Genomic DNA, 17,806 nt, shown 5'->3' with positions numbered 1-17,806 from the left:
AGTCAGTTTTGTGGTTTCCGGGTGACGAATTCCGCTGCGCGTTACAATTGGGGGCTCGTTACAATCATGCAAATATGGTACACACCTGGCTTCAAAGGTATCCTGCAAAGGATGAGAAGAAAATAACCTTTGAACAACCAACCAAAGCTTGCAAAATATGAAATATATAAAGAATGAAGGAGTGACATAAATTGGCCATAATGTCACACACTGGATGAATTAGGCTTATCTTAATGAAAGATGATGCCAAGCGTGTCTCTTATTGAGTGCCCTGTTCTCATCGGAGTGCTGTTCAACCTCCCCCAATCAAACCTGCCGTTTCAGAGGGAGTGTGTTGGATTTTTCATGCGCAAGGTCTTTGTCACCAAAATGAAGCTGCAGCCAGCGGAAAATGACACCTACCCTGTCATCTTGGTGCCTCGTGTCTGGTACGTCCTCTCTCGTATAACCGCACCATACCACACCTCTTTTTGGGTGTCGCTTCGCTTCTTTCATGCTCACTCCGATGGGGTAGCTCATCAGTGGACCAACCACCAACAGTTGCGTACCTCACTGTACTATTTCATTCATCACGGTCAAGTTGTATAGGTATGGGTTTGTTATAGTCCCTAGAAATTTGGCTAGCCTGCCGTCTGGGCTGGTTTTGCATTACAACGGTGTGTTGCCGCAGCGATGAAAGCACACGAAAAGCAGCGCACCGTGGCACCCTCTCAGAGCACTCACGGCATTTGCTGAGGAGGCATTTTTAAGAACCAAACTGCTGTTCTAATAAACTTTTGTTAAGGAATTATTTGTTTGCTTACTTTTTGTTGCCGGAATTACTTTTTCTAGCAATTAAAGATGAAAAATTGGTGTCGTGTGCTTGCACGCTGCTTTTAGCTGTGGTCGTCTGCACTCTGCGGTGAGCAGACGATCAGAGGCAACAACAGTACTTTTCACGGTCAAAAAATTCCTAAATAAATGTATTCAGAACCGAAAAAGCACAAAAGAAAAATAATATTGTCAGGAGAAGGTATCAAAACAACTATTTAGTTTTTAGAATAATCACATTCGCAAAAAGGTCCAGTTTACTGAGATGGTGCTGCAGTCGACCGATGTGCTGTCTGCCTGTAGCTTTCATCGCAAAAAGGACCCTGCTCAAGGCCTCAGATGGCAGACTAGCCAAATTTCGAGGGACTATAGTTTAGTCGTCAGGCTCCGTGACTTCAATTTTCAGAGACTGCTTGTGAAATTGAAAGGTTTTGCAATGATTGCATTTTACATATGTAGCAACTCATGTACAGTGCCTTCTTAATTCCCTGAGAATTTCCAGAATTATTCTTTCTTTGTGATAATTTGTACAATATTTTATACCCTATGTAAGCCATTGATCCTTTTATACAAGTGCCTGTTTCTATTACAGTCAGCAGATATTCCACCATAAAATTTTGCTATGGTGTGGTTACCATGTGCTCATGATCCTCGATACAGCGATAGGGAGTCATACATGCCTGACTTGTGATTATTTTTCCACTTGTGCTATATATAGTGTATACATGAATTTTACAAGGTCTCATATTTTAGCAACACGACTGTAGCACATCATTAGGGATCAAAAGCACAAAAGCAGATTTTCACTACTAGTTCCCAGATATCGGCAAGTTTTACTTGCGGTATCTCGGGGTAAAATAAACACTGCACTAGTGTAAGCTGTTACTCCATGCCCACTTAATTAAGCTGTTTGTTTCAGTTAAGATAACAGTCCTGTCAAACTTACCACCACAAATTTATCATAAATAGTTAAATGGTTCTACGGTTTTGTACGTAGTATTTCCACTTACCCAGGTAGCATTCTGCTAGATTCAGCTGCACCATTTGGTCGAATTTATCTGCTTAGAAGTAAAGGCATATGTCTAGTTCAATCAGTGATTGCGCTGTTATTTGCCGTGACGTTTTTTTTTTTTTTTTTAAATCATGCTGCAATAACAAGACTACAAGAGAGAAAAGAACTCCAAACCTATAAGTCGCACAATTGGTTTCAGTGGAAAAGAACTGCCTGTCAACAACAGAGCTCTCATTTAACAATACCTTTTTTGTATGTTGAAGAACCAGAAAGCTAATGTCACAGTGTCCAAATACTGTCCCATGCCCCTAGAGCAACCAACGATCAGGAGACCGACTAGACTGACTGATGATTTTAATTCGGCAAACGCACGATGTAGTGAGATTCAACGTTCTATCGCAGCTCTTTGCAAAAACAGGCTGCTGCTTGTCCGACCTCTTTGCGGTGCTTTTCTCTTACTGTTCTCAGCGCAAGTGCATGTACGTCTACCTGTCCAATCAAGCTTAAGTTCGAAAAACATTGTCCTTGGTGCTGCCGGCAGTGGCTGTCAGTTTGCCATAAATGTGGTGATGTTAGTCCAGCTGCCATCTTCCAGAGCCTTTGGGATCATCAGTACGGCCAACTGAATGAACTCCGCCCTTCGTACCCTCCCTTTCCCGCCTCTCGCCCTTCCCTCCCCCTTCAGGGATAATCCGAGAAGCTTCAACTTCGACAACCACTCTCCTCTCCTTGTTTGAGGCGCTCTCCCTAGAGGGCTATGCGGATGTCAGAGGCATTGTTGTCAAACAAGTGGGTCGCGTGAGTGACCAGGCACGAGCATGCTGCCTCCCCGTCACGTCGCGTCACCTCGTGACGATGCACCGTGTGCACACCAGTTGACTAAACTGCCGCCACTAAACCGACGAACCCCGGGGAAAGCTGCTGCAGTCTTGCCTGATTACTTATTGCACTAGTCGGCACTTTGCGTATATGTACTACGCCTTCAACAAAATCGCTAGTGTCACGTACTTGTCACGTCTCGGGGCATTAAATTTCAGTCTTAGCTTAACGCAGGCCAGTGTATGAGTGTTACCAGTGTTACCAGTGTACACAATAGAAGAAAAAGGGTGTCTCCACAGTGCTTCATGAAAACCAGGGCTTCATGAAAACAGCTATCTTAGTTAAATGACTGTAAGACCTGCAATTGTGGGCAGTAACTTAGATCAATCTGAGACTTCCTTTTTGAGGAGGGAAGCACAGTGGCTAGAAAAAGTCGAAATCTAGTTTCTTTAGCTCACATCATTACCCTGACTTTAGTTTATTATTTCAGTCTGGTGTCCTCTCCACTTTTTTAAAGCAATTACAATGGAACAAATCAACCATAAACTAATAAAGCTTCATGGTTACTTTTTTTACGGCATTAGAGAAACTGCAGTTGCTTTAATCTGTGAAGCAGAAGTGCTCATGATGGCTCCCAGGGAAAGTGATCGAGGAAAAGAGAAAAAAGAAATTGTGCGCACTTCTGCTTCCTCTAAAAGCTTCCTAAACGGTATTTCTCTTCTAGAACTAACCGCACTTTTTGCAGATGTAGGCAAGTGTCTGCACCTCCACTTGCTGCAGACTAACACCTCTCGAGAATGCGTTTGGTTAGTGTTGTTAAACTCCACTTAGCTGAAACATAGTGTGTGCTGTGTAGTAGACCGCTTGAAATAAAAACGCACAACTAGCACTGAGTTATGGAGCTTAGATGACTGCTTGTCTTTAATTCAGCTCAGCTGCTTACATGAAACTACAAAATATTTGTAAATAAGTTGGTTCATAATCATCTCTTAAGCTGAGCCCTTATTTGATGGGAGTCTTGACCTATTATTTAATCTGGCATTTTGCATGGGTTGTCCAAAAAATTTTTTAAGGTTTCTGGACCATAACTGCAGAATGCCCGTAGCATAACTAGTACTTTCCAAGAAAGAACGCTGTGTCCCTGGTATTTAATTAAAAGGCAATACTGTCTGCTCGTATTCTCGTAACAGTTATTTCAAATTTTCCTGGCCCCCTGTCAAGCAGACAAACAAGGAAATGCTTGTTCGTTAAATATCAGTAAAAACTGTTTAGGCATTCGCTCAAGAAATTAGCATCAAGACAGAAACTCTATCTCTAGGTATGTTCTTTAACCCAGATCTGTAGAAATTGAGCACTTTTTAAATTTTTTTCAAAAGGTTGGGGAACTAAGCTATGGAGTGAACACAGAGCACCTGTAGCAAGGGTCTTCAAAGCAAGTGGGCTACATTGTGGATGTCAAGTTCATACAGGGCTGAGATCCTGAAGAAATGAATTCCACTTTTGTGTTCATTGCTATTTCTATTCGCGTTTATAAATGCAGCATCAGTCGATAAATATTTGTGTGCTTGAGAATTCACTCTGCATTTATGTGTAACTGGCCACGTAGTCATCGCTGCTAAAGGGACACTAAAGTGTAAAAGCAATTTGACCTGTATTGGTAGATTACGATGTTGCGAATACAAATATAACCATTCACAGGAGGAGCAGTTGTTTGCTAACGCAGAAGATGCCAAAAAAATGGGGACAGGTGTGGCCCCCCCATACACTTTTCTGCACTAAGATTTGTGACATCACAAATCGTGAAGTGTGACGTTGGATTGGCAGATACAGCTAGGTAGGGGAATCTAGTCAAACAAGTATAGTATCTGGCAACTTCTGCTTAGGCCATGTTCTTAAACAAAAGTTCTTAAGAAAAAAAAGCCCTGCTAGCTTCAATGACTGGCCGTAGAGCAAAAGCCAAAAGAGCTGTGGAAGGTGTGGTCTTTCAGTTAATACAAAAAGGTCATTCAAGCCTTTAGTGTCCCTTTAAGTTAGGTAGTCGCTGTGCTGTGAAAAGACTAAAACAGAGACAGAGGAGGAAGACACCCTAGGGGAATGAACCGCTGCTGGTAGTGGCACTGCTATTGGGCCTGGTTTGTAGTGCTGCACTATATAGCACTAGACTTTCACCGAGGAGTGTGCTTTCTAGTGGGCTTTCTGCACCCCACCATGTGTGTGCTTACACGGCGGCTCTCTCATTCTTGCTTCTCCTCCACCACCCACCCACCCACCTGTTTTGGCCACCCACGATGCCTTCCCCGCTGTCCTCCTCAGGGCAAACCCTCGCCGATTCAACTTTGACAGCATTGGCAACGCTATGCTTGCCCTGTTTGAGGTGCTCTCTTTCAAGGGCTGGCTTGACATTCGCGACGTGCTCCTACACAGGCTGGGGCCCGTAAGTGCTACTGCTCCCACACAGGCCGTGTCCTCTTTCTCGTTCCTGTCGTATCTGTCGTCCTGACGTATCTGTCGTCTGTCGCACACAGCCTGAGCCACAGTATGTACATTGGTGTATGCATGCCCTGCATTTGGCTACACGTTACCGCCATCGGAGACCCTACTCTTTGTAGTCAGGCGTAAATGTTTCTTAAAGGAGCATGAAGAGAAAAGACAAGTTTGGTTCATTCAAAAGATTGCCTCATTAGAATCATACTGACACCACTTTTAACATAAACTTCGCTCAGATAAGCTACATAATTAGGAAAAAAGGGAATGGCCATGCGACCCACTAGCTCATTTCCCGCAACAGAACCTATGATGTCATACCAGACAGCTCTGTGATTGGCGGAGGGCAACAAAAGCTAACGCAAATTAGGCAGAGCTTATGAGCTTGCCGAATGAGCTATTTGTGCTTAAATTTAGGGCACATTCTTTTTAAAGCCTTAAGAATGGTGGGAAAAACAGTGGAAGTTACGTAAGCGCATGTAAACATAGAAGTACCGACGCGTATGCTGCTGTTGGTAGTGTGCGCACTATGCTTGGTTTAGCTGCACAGGACTGCGGGGCCTTGGGTTTGTTTCAGACGACACTGGCCAATTGACGCAAGCGGCGATGTATTACATGACCGTATTTGTCGAGCGAGCACCATGTTTCACGAAACGATTGTCTCCATGAACAAAACAAGCCAGGTACAAATACGTTCACAAACAAGCCAAAGGCAGAAAACGGCTTGACGTGGTGTGGTGGCGCCATCTAGGTTCACTAATGGTAAACAAAGCCCTGTGATGTCATTGCAGACCACGAAAACGCACGGTTTAGCGGGAAAATCAAAATTTTAACTTAAATTAATTAATTTCTCAGTGAATAAAGCATCGTTTGCATTCGGACAAGTGCTGGGGGCACTATAAAACACAAAGTCTTTCAAATAACACAAACATGTTTTTTCTTCATGAATCCTTCAACCGTCATATCTCATGGTTGAAGAAAGTCTGGCACGTGTGCCTGATGTAGCCTGCATGTTTTAAGCGAGAGGGATCTTGTGTAGAAGTTAGGGTTAAATGCGGAATGGGAAATACCACTTTCAGCAGCATTGATCTTTTTACATGAATGATGTTCCACTGTGTCACACTTAATCAAAAGTTTTTAGATTACCTTTTTTTTTTTAGAACTACATGAGGCCCGCGAAGGCCACTCTCGATTCTCAATTGCTGCTTCTCCCTCTTGTGTGAAGCCCCCCCCCTCCACAAGTCTGGCTCTTCTTTGCCTGCTTATTCCACACCAAAGCACACCTGAATGTACAAAAGAAAGGCTTAGCTCATCCTGTGGACTTCGTCAGTCTGCTTATTCCACACCAAAGCACGTCCGAATGTACAAAAGAAAGGCTTAGCTCGTCCTGTGGACTTTGTCAAACCTGACTGGTGGCAGTGCAAAAAGCTGCGCCTTTGTCGTAAACGATGCACGTCCTAGCTTCTCCACAGTACACATGAAGTGTACCTGTGAGTCAGGTTTCAAGCACAAAGCGGAAGCTGGGCAGAAAATTCAAGCGCGCGTGAAATGTCCATGCACTCAGCATAGAAGCAAACCCTTGGGTGTGTGCTAGGGAATGCTATTTTCACCACAAATGTATGCCATGCCCCAAAACCCTCTTCAGTGCCTCCTCATGGGAACATCAAGGAAGGGCACATGGTTGACAATCACCGTTTGGTTTATGTCTATCCAACGAGAAAATATTTTACATTCCTGACCAATCGCTGAGTGGATAAAGTTACGGTTGTTCAGTCAATGCTGGAATTTTGCAGAATAGCAATCATGCAAGAAAGGTACTAGCCCTTTTTTCTGCCTTTCATTTGCCATTTGTGAAGGCTGACGAGGCTTCCTTCTTTCTTGCTGCAACGCTTTTGCAATGATGCAACCCTTGTACGGGCACGTTGGTTGATGCTTAGTACAGCGAAAGAGAGAGTGCATGTTTGCCACTTTCTGTACATTGTGTGTGAGCTTGTCGGTGTATGGCATGGCCTTGGGGCTTGTATTGTTCGCATCCGTCTGTTCTCCTGTGCTATGCACCTTGCCTTGTACCTTTCAGGGCATGCACTCCACAGTTGCTACCAGGAGGGATTCCAGATGCTCGGATGATTATACGTACATAGTATAGCCTTCTCATTTGGTTGTTAAAAATGGTTCCAAGACTTTTGGAAGGCGAATTTTAGACATAGTGAGGCTGTTGTCCTCTTCACTGTCTTTGAGTGAACTGATTTCAATGGCATTGCAGGGCCCTTTAAAGGACCCTGCAACACTTTTTCAACTTTTTTTGAAATCTTAAATGCTTGCAGAACGTAGTCACCCAACACACCCAGTACTTAGATTAGGGGGTCGCAAAGTACCTCAGCCAAAAATTACTGCTCTATGCCCATCAGATAACTTGTAAACTTGCTCAAAAGATTGTTCTCTCTTTCCTGGCCTTGACATTTTTCAACGGCTCGAATTACGTCACTAAGGCCATGTAGCGGCTGGTGGGCGGTTTTCCTTCAGTTGCAACAAGAAACGCTTTTCGATAGCAACTTTTAAAAAAGGGCCACAAAAACAAAGCAGAAATGGAAGGCGTATCTGGTGCGACGAGCAAATCACACAGTGCCGCTCTGTGCTGGCGATAACTATAGCTTTCACAGGGCTTCCAGGTGCGAAGGAAAGAGTGAAAGTGCTTATCGAAAGTGTTGCAGGGTCCCTTTAATGCTGTGAAGTTTCAGGGTGTTGTAGAAATACAGCACCAGTGAACTGCATTGTATTGCTGTCAGTATGTAGTTTGGGTGTTAGCTGTTGAACCCCATGTGTCTAAAGAGGGAGCCATGCTGCCACCAAACATTAGGTAAAACTATAATGGCAGGAACCTAATGTCTTCAAATTTTTAAGTCCCTTCATTTCCGGTCAATTTTTTCTTTTTTTTCATACTTGCTTTTTTTCTAGGATGATTTTTTAATGTAGACACTTTTTTCCTGGAACATTTCTTTTACTCACTACATTTGTGGAGAAAGGTCCCGCATGCTTCTACGATATCACCAGTTGCTTGAAATAGTTGGTACTACTTGAAACAAACAGGTGCTGCCTCAATGGCACCAACAGTAGCAAAACAGCCTACCTGGTCAGTGAAACATTACCTCGTAATTCTTTCTGTGTTCATGTTTTAATGAAATTTCAAGGTTAATGAAAAGTGGAAGCAGTGTGCAGAGCAAGCCAGCTAAAACGTTTGCCTCCCTTCTTCCCCCTCTCCCTCTCCCCAGGTCCATGCCATCTACATCCACATCTTTGTGTTTCTCGGCTGTATGATTGGGCTGACGCTGTTTGTCGGTGTGGTGATTGCAAACTACAGTGAGAACAAGGTGAGGCAGTGAAGCTGCTCCCCTTAGATCTCTCCCCCACCTCCTCTCCATTCTTTTTTATGTCTTGTGTGCTCTGGATCCAGCAGACATTCTGTCTGTGCATAAGTCAGTATGCAGAGACAAAACCTCATCGTGCTTACCTCTTGTGGCTTGGTGAGCAGAGCGAACTGCGGGAGAGTTACACAGGTGCACATGGTTCTTATGAATACAGCACATGCCACTAGCTAATGTACACCGTTTGTCAAAATTTTCTAGGCCAATCCTAAGCCTTCTCGGCCACAAGGACTTCAAAGAATAAGCTCTACCTTTAAATGTGACAAAAAAATTTAATGGCAGTAAGAAAGAAAGGCGTTTTCTCTAGCTTTCCGGCATAAGAAGTTCCAGCCTCGCTAGGGCGTAAGCTGGTACATTAAATTTTTTGCGGCCTGTGTGTTTCCGGCTTGGCCTAGAAAATTTTGACAAAGACTGTACATGCATGAGGCAGAAGTTTCTACTGTGGCTATACCATTCTGAGCTTTGACACTGTAGGAGAGTGATGCGTCAGTGTTTGCCTAAAGCAGCAAGATCCTAGTTGTGGGGAGAGACCGTGCATATGTTATCACGTCGGCAATTCCTTGTAAGAGAATGTACCCTCTAAGCTAGTGCGCCGTCCCAGCTGAGAAGAGAGCCCCTTGTTTGTCCTGCAGGGCACGGCGCTGCTGACGGTGGACCAGCGCCGGTGGTGCGACCTGAAGAAGCGGCTGAAGATAGCGCAGCCGCTGCACCTGCCCCCGCGCCCCGACCACCACAAGCTGCGCGCTTTCATCTACGACATCACCCAGAACCTGCTCTTCAAGAGGGCCATCGCCATGCTCGTCATGGCCAACAGCAGCCTGCTCTGCGTCAGCGTGCGTCCCCTCCCTTTCTTTCTTTTTTGCTCCTTTAGCTCCTTTTACTTCTCCTACTGCAGCAGCTTATAATCTGTTCTTTCTTTGCAGTGGAAATCGGATGAACCTCATACGATCCCGCTTGCGACAGTTTCTGCTGGTTTCACCATATTGTTTACCGTTGAGGTGAGGGGGCTCTAAAGAGAGCCCATTTCGTTTTATTCATTTGTTCGCACCTCTCTGCCTACTTTGCTGCACTGTGTATAGCACTGCACTCTGCTTTAATTTAGTCAGTAGTGGCTGCTTGGTACAAGTAGAAATGTCAATTAATGGAGGGTGGGAGGGGTGGCCCTAATACTTGGACGTGCATTTTTATGAAATCTGGCAGTTTTATGTTGTTTTTAAGGGTCTGTAAAAATTGTGTGTGCTGATTGTTAACCATCTGTTGTAAAGTTAAAGACCACTGGTAAAGACCACTGGTAAGGACCTGTCGTGATTGTTGCTCCACAAATGTTAATGGTGATGTGGGACATTTTCATGAAATCTGGCAATTGTGCGTTGTTTTTACGGGTCTGTAAAAATTACGTGTGCCGATTGTTTACCATCTGTTGTTAAGGGACCTCGTATTTTAAAGGTCACTGGTGATTGTTGCTGTGCGAATGTTGATGGTGATGATGCGGGATGGTGATGTGTGCAGGTTACCATGAAGAACATTGCTTTCACGCCCAGGGGATACTGGCAAAGCAGGAGAAATCGATATGATCTGTTCGTCACGTTTCTAGGTGTCATCTGGGTGATTATGCACTTCATGATGATGGTGAGTGCTTCTGCTAGCCTTCCTTCCCTGTCGCGCACGTCTATAGAGCGATTCTGCAAAAGGTCTTGCAGGCTCTTAGTCCACTGCTGAGCAAAACCTTCCTCCCTCTTTTTCTTCTGTGCAGAATGACTTCAGCAACTCTTTTGGATTTGTTGTCGTTATATTACGTTTCTTCACTATTACTGGTAAACATGTAAGTACCTTTTCACGCTGCTTGAATAAGGGTAAATTTTGTAGTTTTCTCAGCCAGTTAGAATTGAATGAATGTAAAATGTATGACTCTGAATCAAATGGAAATACCATATTTACTCGCGTGATGATCGCACTTTTTTTTCCCAAAAATATGATGCAAAGTTAGGGGTGCGATCATTACGCGAGGTAAATTTTTCAGGAGAAAGTTTCACCGCAGAAAATGCAAGTTGCAGGTCAGAATGTTTATGATAAGTCTCATGAACATAATAAACATAACAAATAAAAACATAATAAAAACTCCACTGACCATGAATGACCACGGAGTGATGCAAAATGCAGTGTTTTTTTTTATTATGGAACACACCGGAATTACGGAACACGCCGGAACGAGTTTGCTGTGAGGTGAGAACAGCTCGACTAATATGTGGCTGCTGCTGTCACAGTGGGGGACATCAAAACACGGCTGCCGACGCAGCAAGCCGAGCGCATTTTTTTATGTTTTGTGAGCACATTAAGCGCATTTTGTGAGAGAGTTTCTTCCGCTCCAATAATGAACTCGTGCCTGCTTGCCGATATCGCTAATATTATCAAATCCGCGGCAATAACGTAGCCATGTCCACTTTGAAAGAGGAGGAAACTAACATAAGCAGGACCATCATCGTCTAGACTTGGCACACAATGACATATGGCTGCGGCAAGTTCAGGGTGTGATCATTGCACGGGAAATAAAAAAAAGTCATATTTTGACGACGAACTTCAGGGGTGCGATTATTATGCGAGTGCGATCATTATGCGAGTAAATACGGTAGTAAAAGCTGACTGCAAATCAAAACAAATACAGTAGAACCCCGTTGATACGTTATCGGTCCATACAGTTTCCTGGTTAGTACGCTCTCAACTGTGAACACTAAAAATTCCCCATTGTGCATTTCTTACCTGATAGTACAGTTGAGCCCCTTTATAAGAGACACGTACCGGGGAGCAGTTTCTGTCTCTTATATGAGATGTCTCTTATAAGCAGGGAACCATGTTTTCACTTACTAATCAGACCCTAGTTCAATGTGGTCACCATGTGACTAAAATAAGCTCAAAAGAACGCTACAGCGTGTTTCAAAAGATTCATTCTAATTTATGTTCGGCCCCCAGAATTTATGAAACAGTTCTGAATCTTTGTTTGCTTCATGACTGTATTTACACTGTATTTTACAACCAATTCTGCAAGCTTTTTTTTCTTTCCTCGTTTGGGGAAGATGAGTCGTACATGTTGAGTTCACAAGCCTGATGAATAGGCAGAGCACACAGCTTCTGCTGTGTGCTCAGGCTATTTGTTATGCTTGCAGGACTCAACATCTGCGATGCTTCTTGATTGGGAGCTATGCGAGTGGGAGAACCCTCATGTGTGATCGCGCTCCATCCAATGGATGGCAGTAAGCTTCAACCACTTCTGTCAGTTGCATTTCCATTGGCAGGGCTTCTCATCGTCATTTCATAGCTGACTGAACCAGTGTGTGTTTGCTGAAGTTATAATAAATAGCGACTGCAGGCGTCTGTCGTCCACCTGTGCTTCCAGGATGGAAGCAACTGCAATTAGTGACTGGTGGTACTGCGTCTGAAGTTAAAATGTCTGTTACAAGCGAGATTATTGATTAAAGTTCAAGGATGACTTGTCCCTTATAACCAATCTTCTACATCCGATGTCTGTTATAAAAGAGGTCGATTTAATGGGAAAGATAGGGCAGCCAACCATGTGGGTCAATAGTGTCTCTTATACCCATTTGTCTCTTACATCAGTGTCTCTTATAACGAGGTTCAGCTAGTACATTTTCCTGGATAGTATGTTTTGCCCTCGTATTTTTTTAGAAACATATCAACGAGGTTCTACTGTATTTTTTAATACAAATATCTGCTTTGATGTGTGTGGAGGTTTTAAATGTCATTATAAAAAGAGATAGGTAATTTGGAAGTCCATCATTTTGCACTGTATGTTCATATACTATTTCTTGATAAAAAAGTCGTATGAAAAATTATAAATTAAAGATGAGGCAATCACAACGCAATGCAAAAAAAAAGAAAGCTTGGCAGTTATTGTTATAAACAATGTATTCCCATGTTTTTTGAATGCAAAGAGCCATTTTTACTACAGTTGATATCCGTACAGATGCTAGCCAGGCATCTTAGTGGCTAGCATTTCCAGGTTTTTTTATCAGAAGCATAACTAACCGGTTCCTAGGTTCCTCACTCATGCCCCTTTATGAACAATTTTAAGCTTATAAATTTAACTCAAGTACTGCTCCACTTCAGCTAACATGCACCAGCATTACCTAGCATTACCTCCTTTGCGCATGGTTTGCGCATGTTAGATTTTTCCCGCAAAACTGCGGCACCTTGCAAAAAAGCCAACCAAAAGGCACTTGCTATGTGCAAACGCTCATGTCATGCCACAAAGCCAACTGTTATTTCTTCATTGCACGCAAGTCTAGAATATTCTGTACAGCTCAGGGTACTTCAAAAGCCAAAACTGGGAGAAACAATGGTCAGCAAAAAGTGTGGTGGTGATGATGATGATAGCCAATGGATCACGAACGCTTGACATTTATTTCATTCGTACTGCTTCCATTTTCACATTTCATTTTCACACTTCCACTTAAGTGTGCAATCTTAGAGGTAGTTCGGGCCTGCACTCGATTCAGTGCCGCCATCAGTGTGCAGAGCGTGTTGGAGTAGTGTTATTAAGCTCACGGCGCTGCTTGCCTTGCAGGCCACCTTGAAGATGTTAATGCTGACTGTGGTGGTGTCCGTGTACAAAAGCTTTTTCATCATCATGGGCATGTTCCTTCTCATATTGTTCTATGCTTTGACTGGAGTCATTCTCTTCGGCAACGTCAAGTTTGGAGAACACATCGGGAGGTGAGGGACCGCGTCTTTTTTCCCTTATTTCCTCTGAGGTTAAAACTAGTGAGCCATATCAGTCTCATACAGTAATTCAGTTACATTCCAGGAGTTGCAGTACCACTCGCATACCATACAAACGTGCAATGAACAACATACACTCATAATCACCTTTTAATGCATGGAGCATCTCTTAAATGAAAGTGGCCAGTTGATACTTATTTTGGTAGTTATTAAACAAATGCTAAAAGCTTTTCTTTTTCTCCTCCAGTGCCAGACACATGGGTAAATTCACCTTTGTTTCAAGTTCTGCTCACGGCTTTCTTATACATTCATGATTACAGACATGCATGCGTTTAGAGCTCAGACTCCCATATGCAGATTTTGCCAGTACAAACTAAAACCATGTCAAAGGTTGTGCATAATAACAAAGGTGCCAGCTAGAGTTCAGAAATGGCGCACTTCACCTTATTCTCATATGTAAACTTGTAAAAACAAGGAGAATGTCAGAAAGTGCGTTCACTTTGCACATCTTCTAAGCTGAACATACTTAACTACCCTTCGAAGAAAAGTACTGAATCACAGCTGATAATTAGCAACAGTGATGTTTGCTTTCAACGCAGTCCTGCATTTCCGTGGCTAACTAACAGTGTGCTCTCCCGCCTACTAACAGCTCAGCACTGCCTCCTGAACAGCGTTCCCACGACTGCCTCCGTCCTCCCCGTTTCCGGCTGCCCTTTTCGTTTCGCAAAACCCTGCGGGCTTGCTGTCGGGCTCCTCTTTCTGTTTGCCGCTCCCCCCGACTGGCGTACTTTTTGAGCGTCCTCTCTCTTTCCATGTATACTGGTTCAGACAAGCAAACTTTAAGACAGCTCCAAATGGGATGGCCATGCTGTTCCGCATCGTGACGGGAGAAGACTGGAACAAGATCATGCACGACTGCATGGTGAGCCGGCTTTAATTGTGCCACTTGTGCTATTACTACCACTACTCGGTTTCTCGCACGAGTGGCAAGTGCCCTCGTAGCTTGAGTACCGCCACAAAAGTTCAAAACATACACGTGAAAGTGCTCACTGACTGGGAACTTGATTGCGTGAGAACAGGTAGTGGCAGTGTACTGAGACTCGTCCTTAGCACCATATTTGGACATGTGACCAGTCTACTGGCTGCCTATTATTTAATAACCTTTGGTAGTGATAAATATAACCCTGGTGTCTGTTTTTTCACCTTGTTTTCTTTACATTGAAAAGCATATCTCTAATCTGTCATTTTGTTGCATCAGTGGTCTTAGTAAATGCCAGTTAGATGGGTGCAAATAGTGACATTCAAATCACATGTAGCGCCCAATAGTGGTGGAAATTTTGGATATCAAGTTGAATGTCAAGTAGTCAAATTTATAAGGTAAAAAAGGTAATCTTAAAAATTTCTCATTCTATTTGTGCCTTCTGTCCCATAATCACAAAGATGCTGTGGTCAATTTTTTTTATAGGCATGTGACTAGTGATTTGTGCCTGCAAAGCGAAGAATGACTTGCTTTAAATAATTTTTAAACGAATAGTTTGGAAAGTTGAAAAAAAAAAAAGCCAGCTGCAGTTGCAAACACTGCAACGGAAACTCAATTGGCCATTTTCTTTTTGTGCAAGTGCATCCATTATTAATCCAAGCTTTGAATTATTTATAAACTCATATAGAATGAATTGGGGCATCGAATTCAGTTATAAGTAATTGTTCTATTCAAGTTGAAAACTCAAATATTCACAACTCCCTAATACTCAAGCCTGGTCTTTGATTTGAGTGGCCTGAGTTTTTGAGCACTACGTACCGTCAAGTTCGGAGAGAGCGCCCACCCAAGGTACAGTGATATCAAGTGAGAAATACGACATGGGCGAACTTTCAGGTCAGGTGCAAAAAACTACAACAAAAATGGCCTTACGGAGACATTAAGAAAAAGTACGAGATGGGCAAACTTTCGGGGCAAGTGCAGAAAGCACAAATAAGCGACTGCATCAACGCGTGAATAGATGATTCTTGTTCCTTTTGTTGACTCATTGGTGCTAAAGCATTAGGGGGTGGGCGATCTTTGGGGTCTTTTAGTAAATTGAATATTCCACCCTTAAAGGGGCATGGGCAATGTCTCGGGGGTGGGCGTTCGCTCGGAACCTTACGGTAATATCTTTGTATAACAACTGTAAAAAAGCTTGCCGGAGCATAAGATCGATGCATGATGCGACCAGCTAATTTGAGCTGCGGCCAGCAATTAATCCTTGCTCTGAACATTAGGCTAACTTACGTGACTTTATTTCAAGCTCGAGATCTAGAAGTGCTCTTCAATGATCCTTCTATTAACTATGATGGAGTGGATTGTACGTAACATGATGCATTACATTCCCCTGAATTTCGCCCAGACAAAAGCGAAGCAAACATTCCAGAAGCTTAGTACTGCAGTGCTAAGCTTCTGGAATGATTGAGAATACCAAACTGTAGCACAGTGCGAATGCCACGAGTACAAGATCCAATGAGAGTGAAGGCGAGAGAAGACAGATCCGTGCTCCATTTCCAGGTTAGTCCTCCGTACTGCACACTTGCTGCAAACTATTGGGAAACCGATTGTGGCAACTTCACCGGGAGCCTCATCTTCTTCTGCTCGTTTTACGTCATCATTACCTACATCGTCCTCAACCTCCTAGTAGGTGAGTCCGGGGCTGTGAGAATGCCGTATGTAGTGGCAAGGACTGCAATATGTGCTTTGTGCTATCACTTTGACTCTGGAGCAATTCTTGAATGAAGAATGCACGGCGGTTGGTGGAAGGATGACCCGTATGCCATAGAGTTTCTCAATATTACCTAGAGCGGAAAGTGTCGCTGCGATCGCACGCCGACATGGGAATTGTGGGTAGTGTGCGAATCGGATTGGTAGCAAGTGGCTAGTGCAAAGAGCTATGGATTAGGCTTCTCGGCTCTGAAGCGTTTGTTAGTTCTGTTTTCGGGATGCCCTGTTTGGCATTCAATGGCTATCACAGACATGTCTAAACAGCAGCGTGATTAGCTCTTAACGCATGTGCTCGCGTTAGCGGGGAGTTTCTTCAGATGAAGGGGCGACCACATGCAGCGACGGCGACAAGCGACGCGAAAAACGCAACCCAAAAGGTGCAACAACAGAGTGTACTTGGCCAAAGCGACAAGCGAATAAAATTAATACACTGCCGCCTATGTCCTCTGTCGTCGTCGCTCGTCGCTACAGTTCACTGTATCGCCGCTGCCGCTCGCTTGTGGGCTGCTTCTGGCCGTAAAAAAGCGAGCGAGGGCCCCGGCGTCCGCTTGCTGCTCTATACCGCTTCCCGCGTGCTGCTGTCGCCACTAAATAAGCTTCGCTAGCACACACTATGCGTTTTCTGCACCCATTCTGTTACAATTTTCGTGTCGCTCGTCGCCGTCGCTGCGTTTACTTACCCCTTGAAGCATGCGCTGCCTTGGACAGGCGCAATGGGGCAACACACATATCGACTCGACAAGCCAGTATTTATTTGCCATTTGAAGCATTCACGCAATTTCATAATGCTTTGCGCGCGTACTTGAAGACTTACTTGCGGTAACAGGTTTCGCTTCCACGATAACTTATACCTGCTTAGTCAAAACAAATAAATACAACGCGATTACATCATTCTTGCATCTATAATACTGCATCGCCTGCCAAGGCGCGTAGCATACGATAATGAGACTATATAATGAGATGGAGCAAGAACACAGCTTTAGACAATATAAACAATTTTTTTCAGCTAAATATTACAAAAAATCAAAGAAAACCTCACCCAGTTTGAAGGATGTAATAACTTAAAAATATATGGCAAAGGCTGCTGCACCCCGGGGATCCTTTCCCCCGGGGTGCTCCAGCCTCGCCCGATCGGGGCTGGCTGGAGCGCCCCACGGAAGTGACGTCACCTGTTTTTTGTTATTATTTCTTGGATTTGGTCGTCGTTGTTGATCGCCGAAACTAGTACGAAGTACCATGCCGGCCGTGCAAAGCGGCCGTGCCGGCACTCATGTTTAGGTCGGCTGTGCTTTTCATTGTTTACGATGAAAAGCACGCGCTTTTTGTACGCGCCGTAAGCGCAGGCTGATAACTCTCCCCCTTGGTACATCGGCTGTCGTTCAGTACGTGTTGTATTATCTACGGCGCACCTGCGGGCAAGGCAAAACCACTCCGAGTGGAGGATTCGGAGGATTGTGTTGCACGTTTAAATTCGCCGGCTTTTGTAACCGCACTTCTTTCTTTCTTTCTTTTTATTTTGGAAGGTGTGTGCGCGCCCTATATCACGCCATCACGTTTGATCTGCTGTGGCTCGATAGGGAAGAATGGGTCTGTGTCCTCAAACATGGGCACTGGCTGAAGACTCTGCCGGCAAAGGTCTAAATAGTGTTGCATGAAGGCTGCTTGCGCTCCCATTTAGATAATAGAATCTGTGGCTTTTGTGGGGAGAAGAATAGGCCGAAGGAATACCTTTGAAGGCCCTCATTTGACAAGAGTTCTCTTGGGTCTAGATTACTGGTG

The 17,806-nt window shown here is 44.0% G+C and overlaps 1 protein-coding gene across 2 annotated transcripts in view; it reads left to right on the top strand.

Moving 5' to 3' along the window:
- The window catches only part of Na (sodium leak channel non-selective protein na), a 69,783-nt gene that overhangs the window by 26,858 nt on the left and 25,119 nt on the right, over positions 1 to 17,806 (top strand). Inside the window, exons 23-32 of one of the 2 annotated variants that reach the window (XM_077698088.1) lie at positions 325 to 428; positions 4,955 to 5,075; positions 8,395 to 8,493; positions 9,180 to 9,380; positions 9,471 to 9,545; positions 10,057 to 10,176; positions 10,301 to 10,369; positions 13,127 to 13,275; positions 14,110 to 14,203; positions 15,818 to 15,947. In XM_077698088.1, coding sequence (XP_077554214.1) covers positions 325 to 428; positions 4,955 to 5,075; positions 8,395 to 8,493; positions 9,180 to 9,380; positions 9,471 to 9,545; positions 10,057 to 10,176; positions 10,301 to 10,369; positions 13,127 to 13,275; positions 14,110 to 14,203; positions 15,818 to 15,947 — 1,162 coding nt within the window. Of the gene's footprint in view, positions 1 to 324; positions 429 to 4,954; positions 5,076 to 8,394; positions 8,494 to 9,179; positions 9,381 to 9,470; positions 9,546 to 10,056; positions 10,177 to 10,300; positions 10,370 to 13,126; positions 13,278 to 14,105; positions 14,204 to 15,817; positions 15,948 to 17,806 lie in introns of both variants that reach the window. The other variant, XM_077698087.1, reaches the window with a different exon arrangement.

Source organism: Haemaphysalis longicornis, unplaced genomic scaffold (genome assembly GCF_048455015.1).
Source record: "Haemaphysalis longicornis isolate Haplotype H1 unplaced genomic scaffold, Haemaphysalis longicornis Haplotype H1 scaffold_2, whole genome shotgun sequence".
Classification (NCBI taxonomy): Eukaryota; Metazoa; Arthropoda; class Arachnida; order Ixodida; family Ixodidae; genus Haemaphysalis; species Haemaphysalis longicornis.
This window is presented reverse-complemented; position numbering and strand designations above follow the sequence as displayed.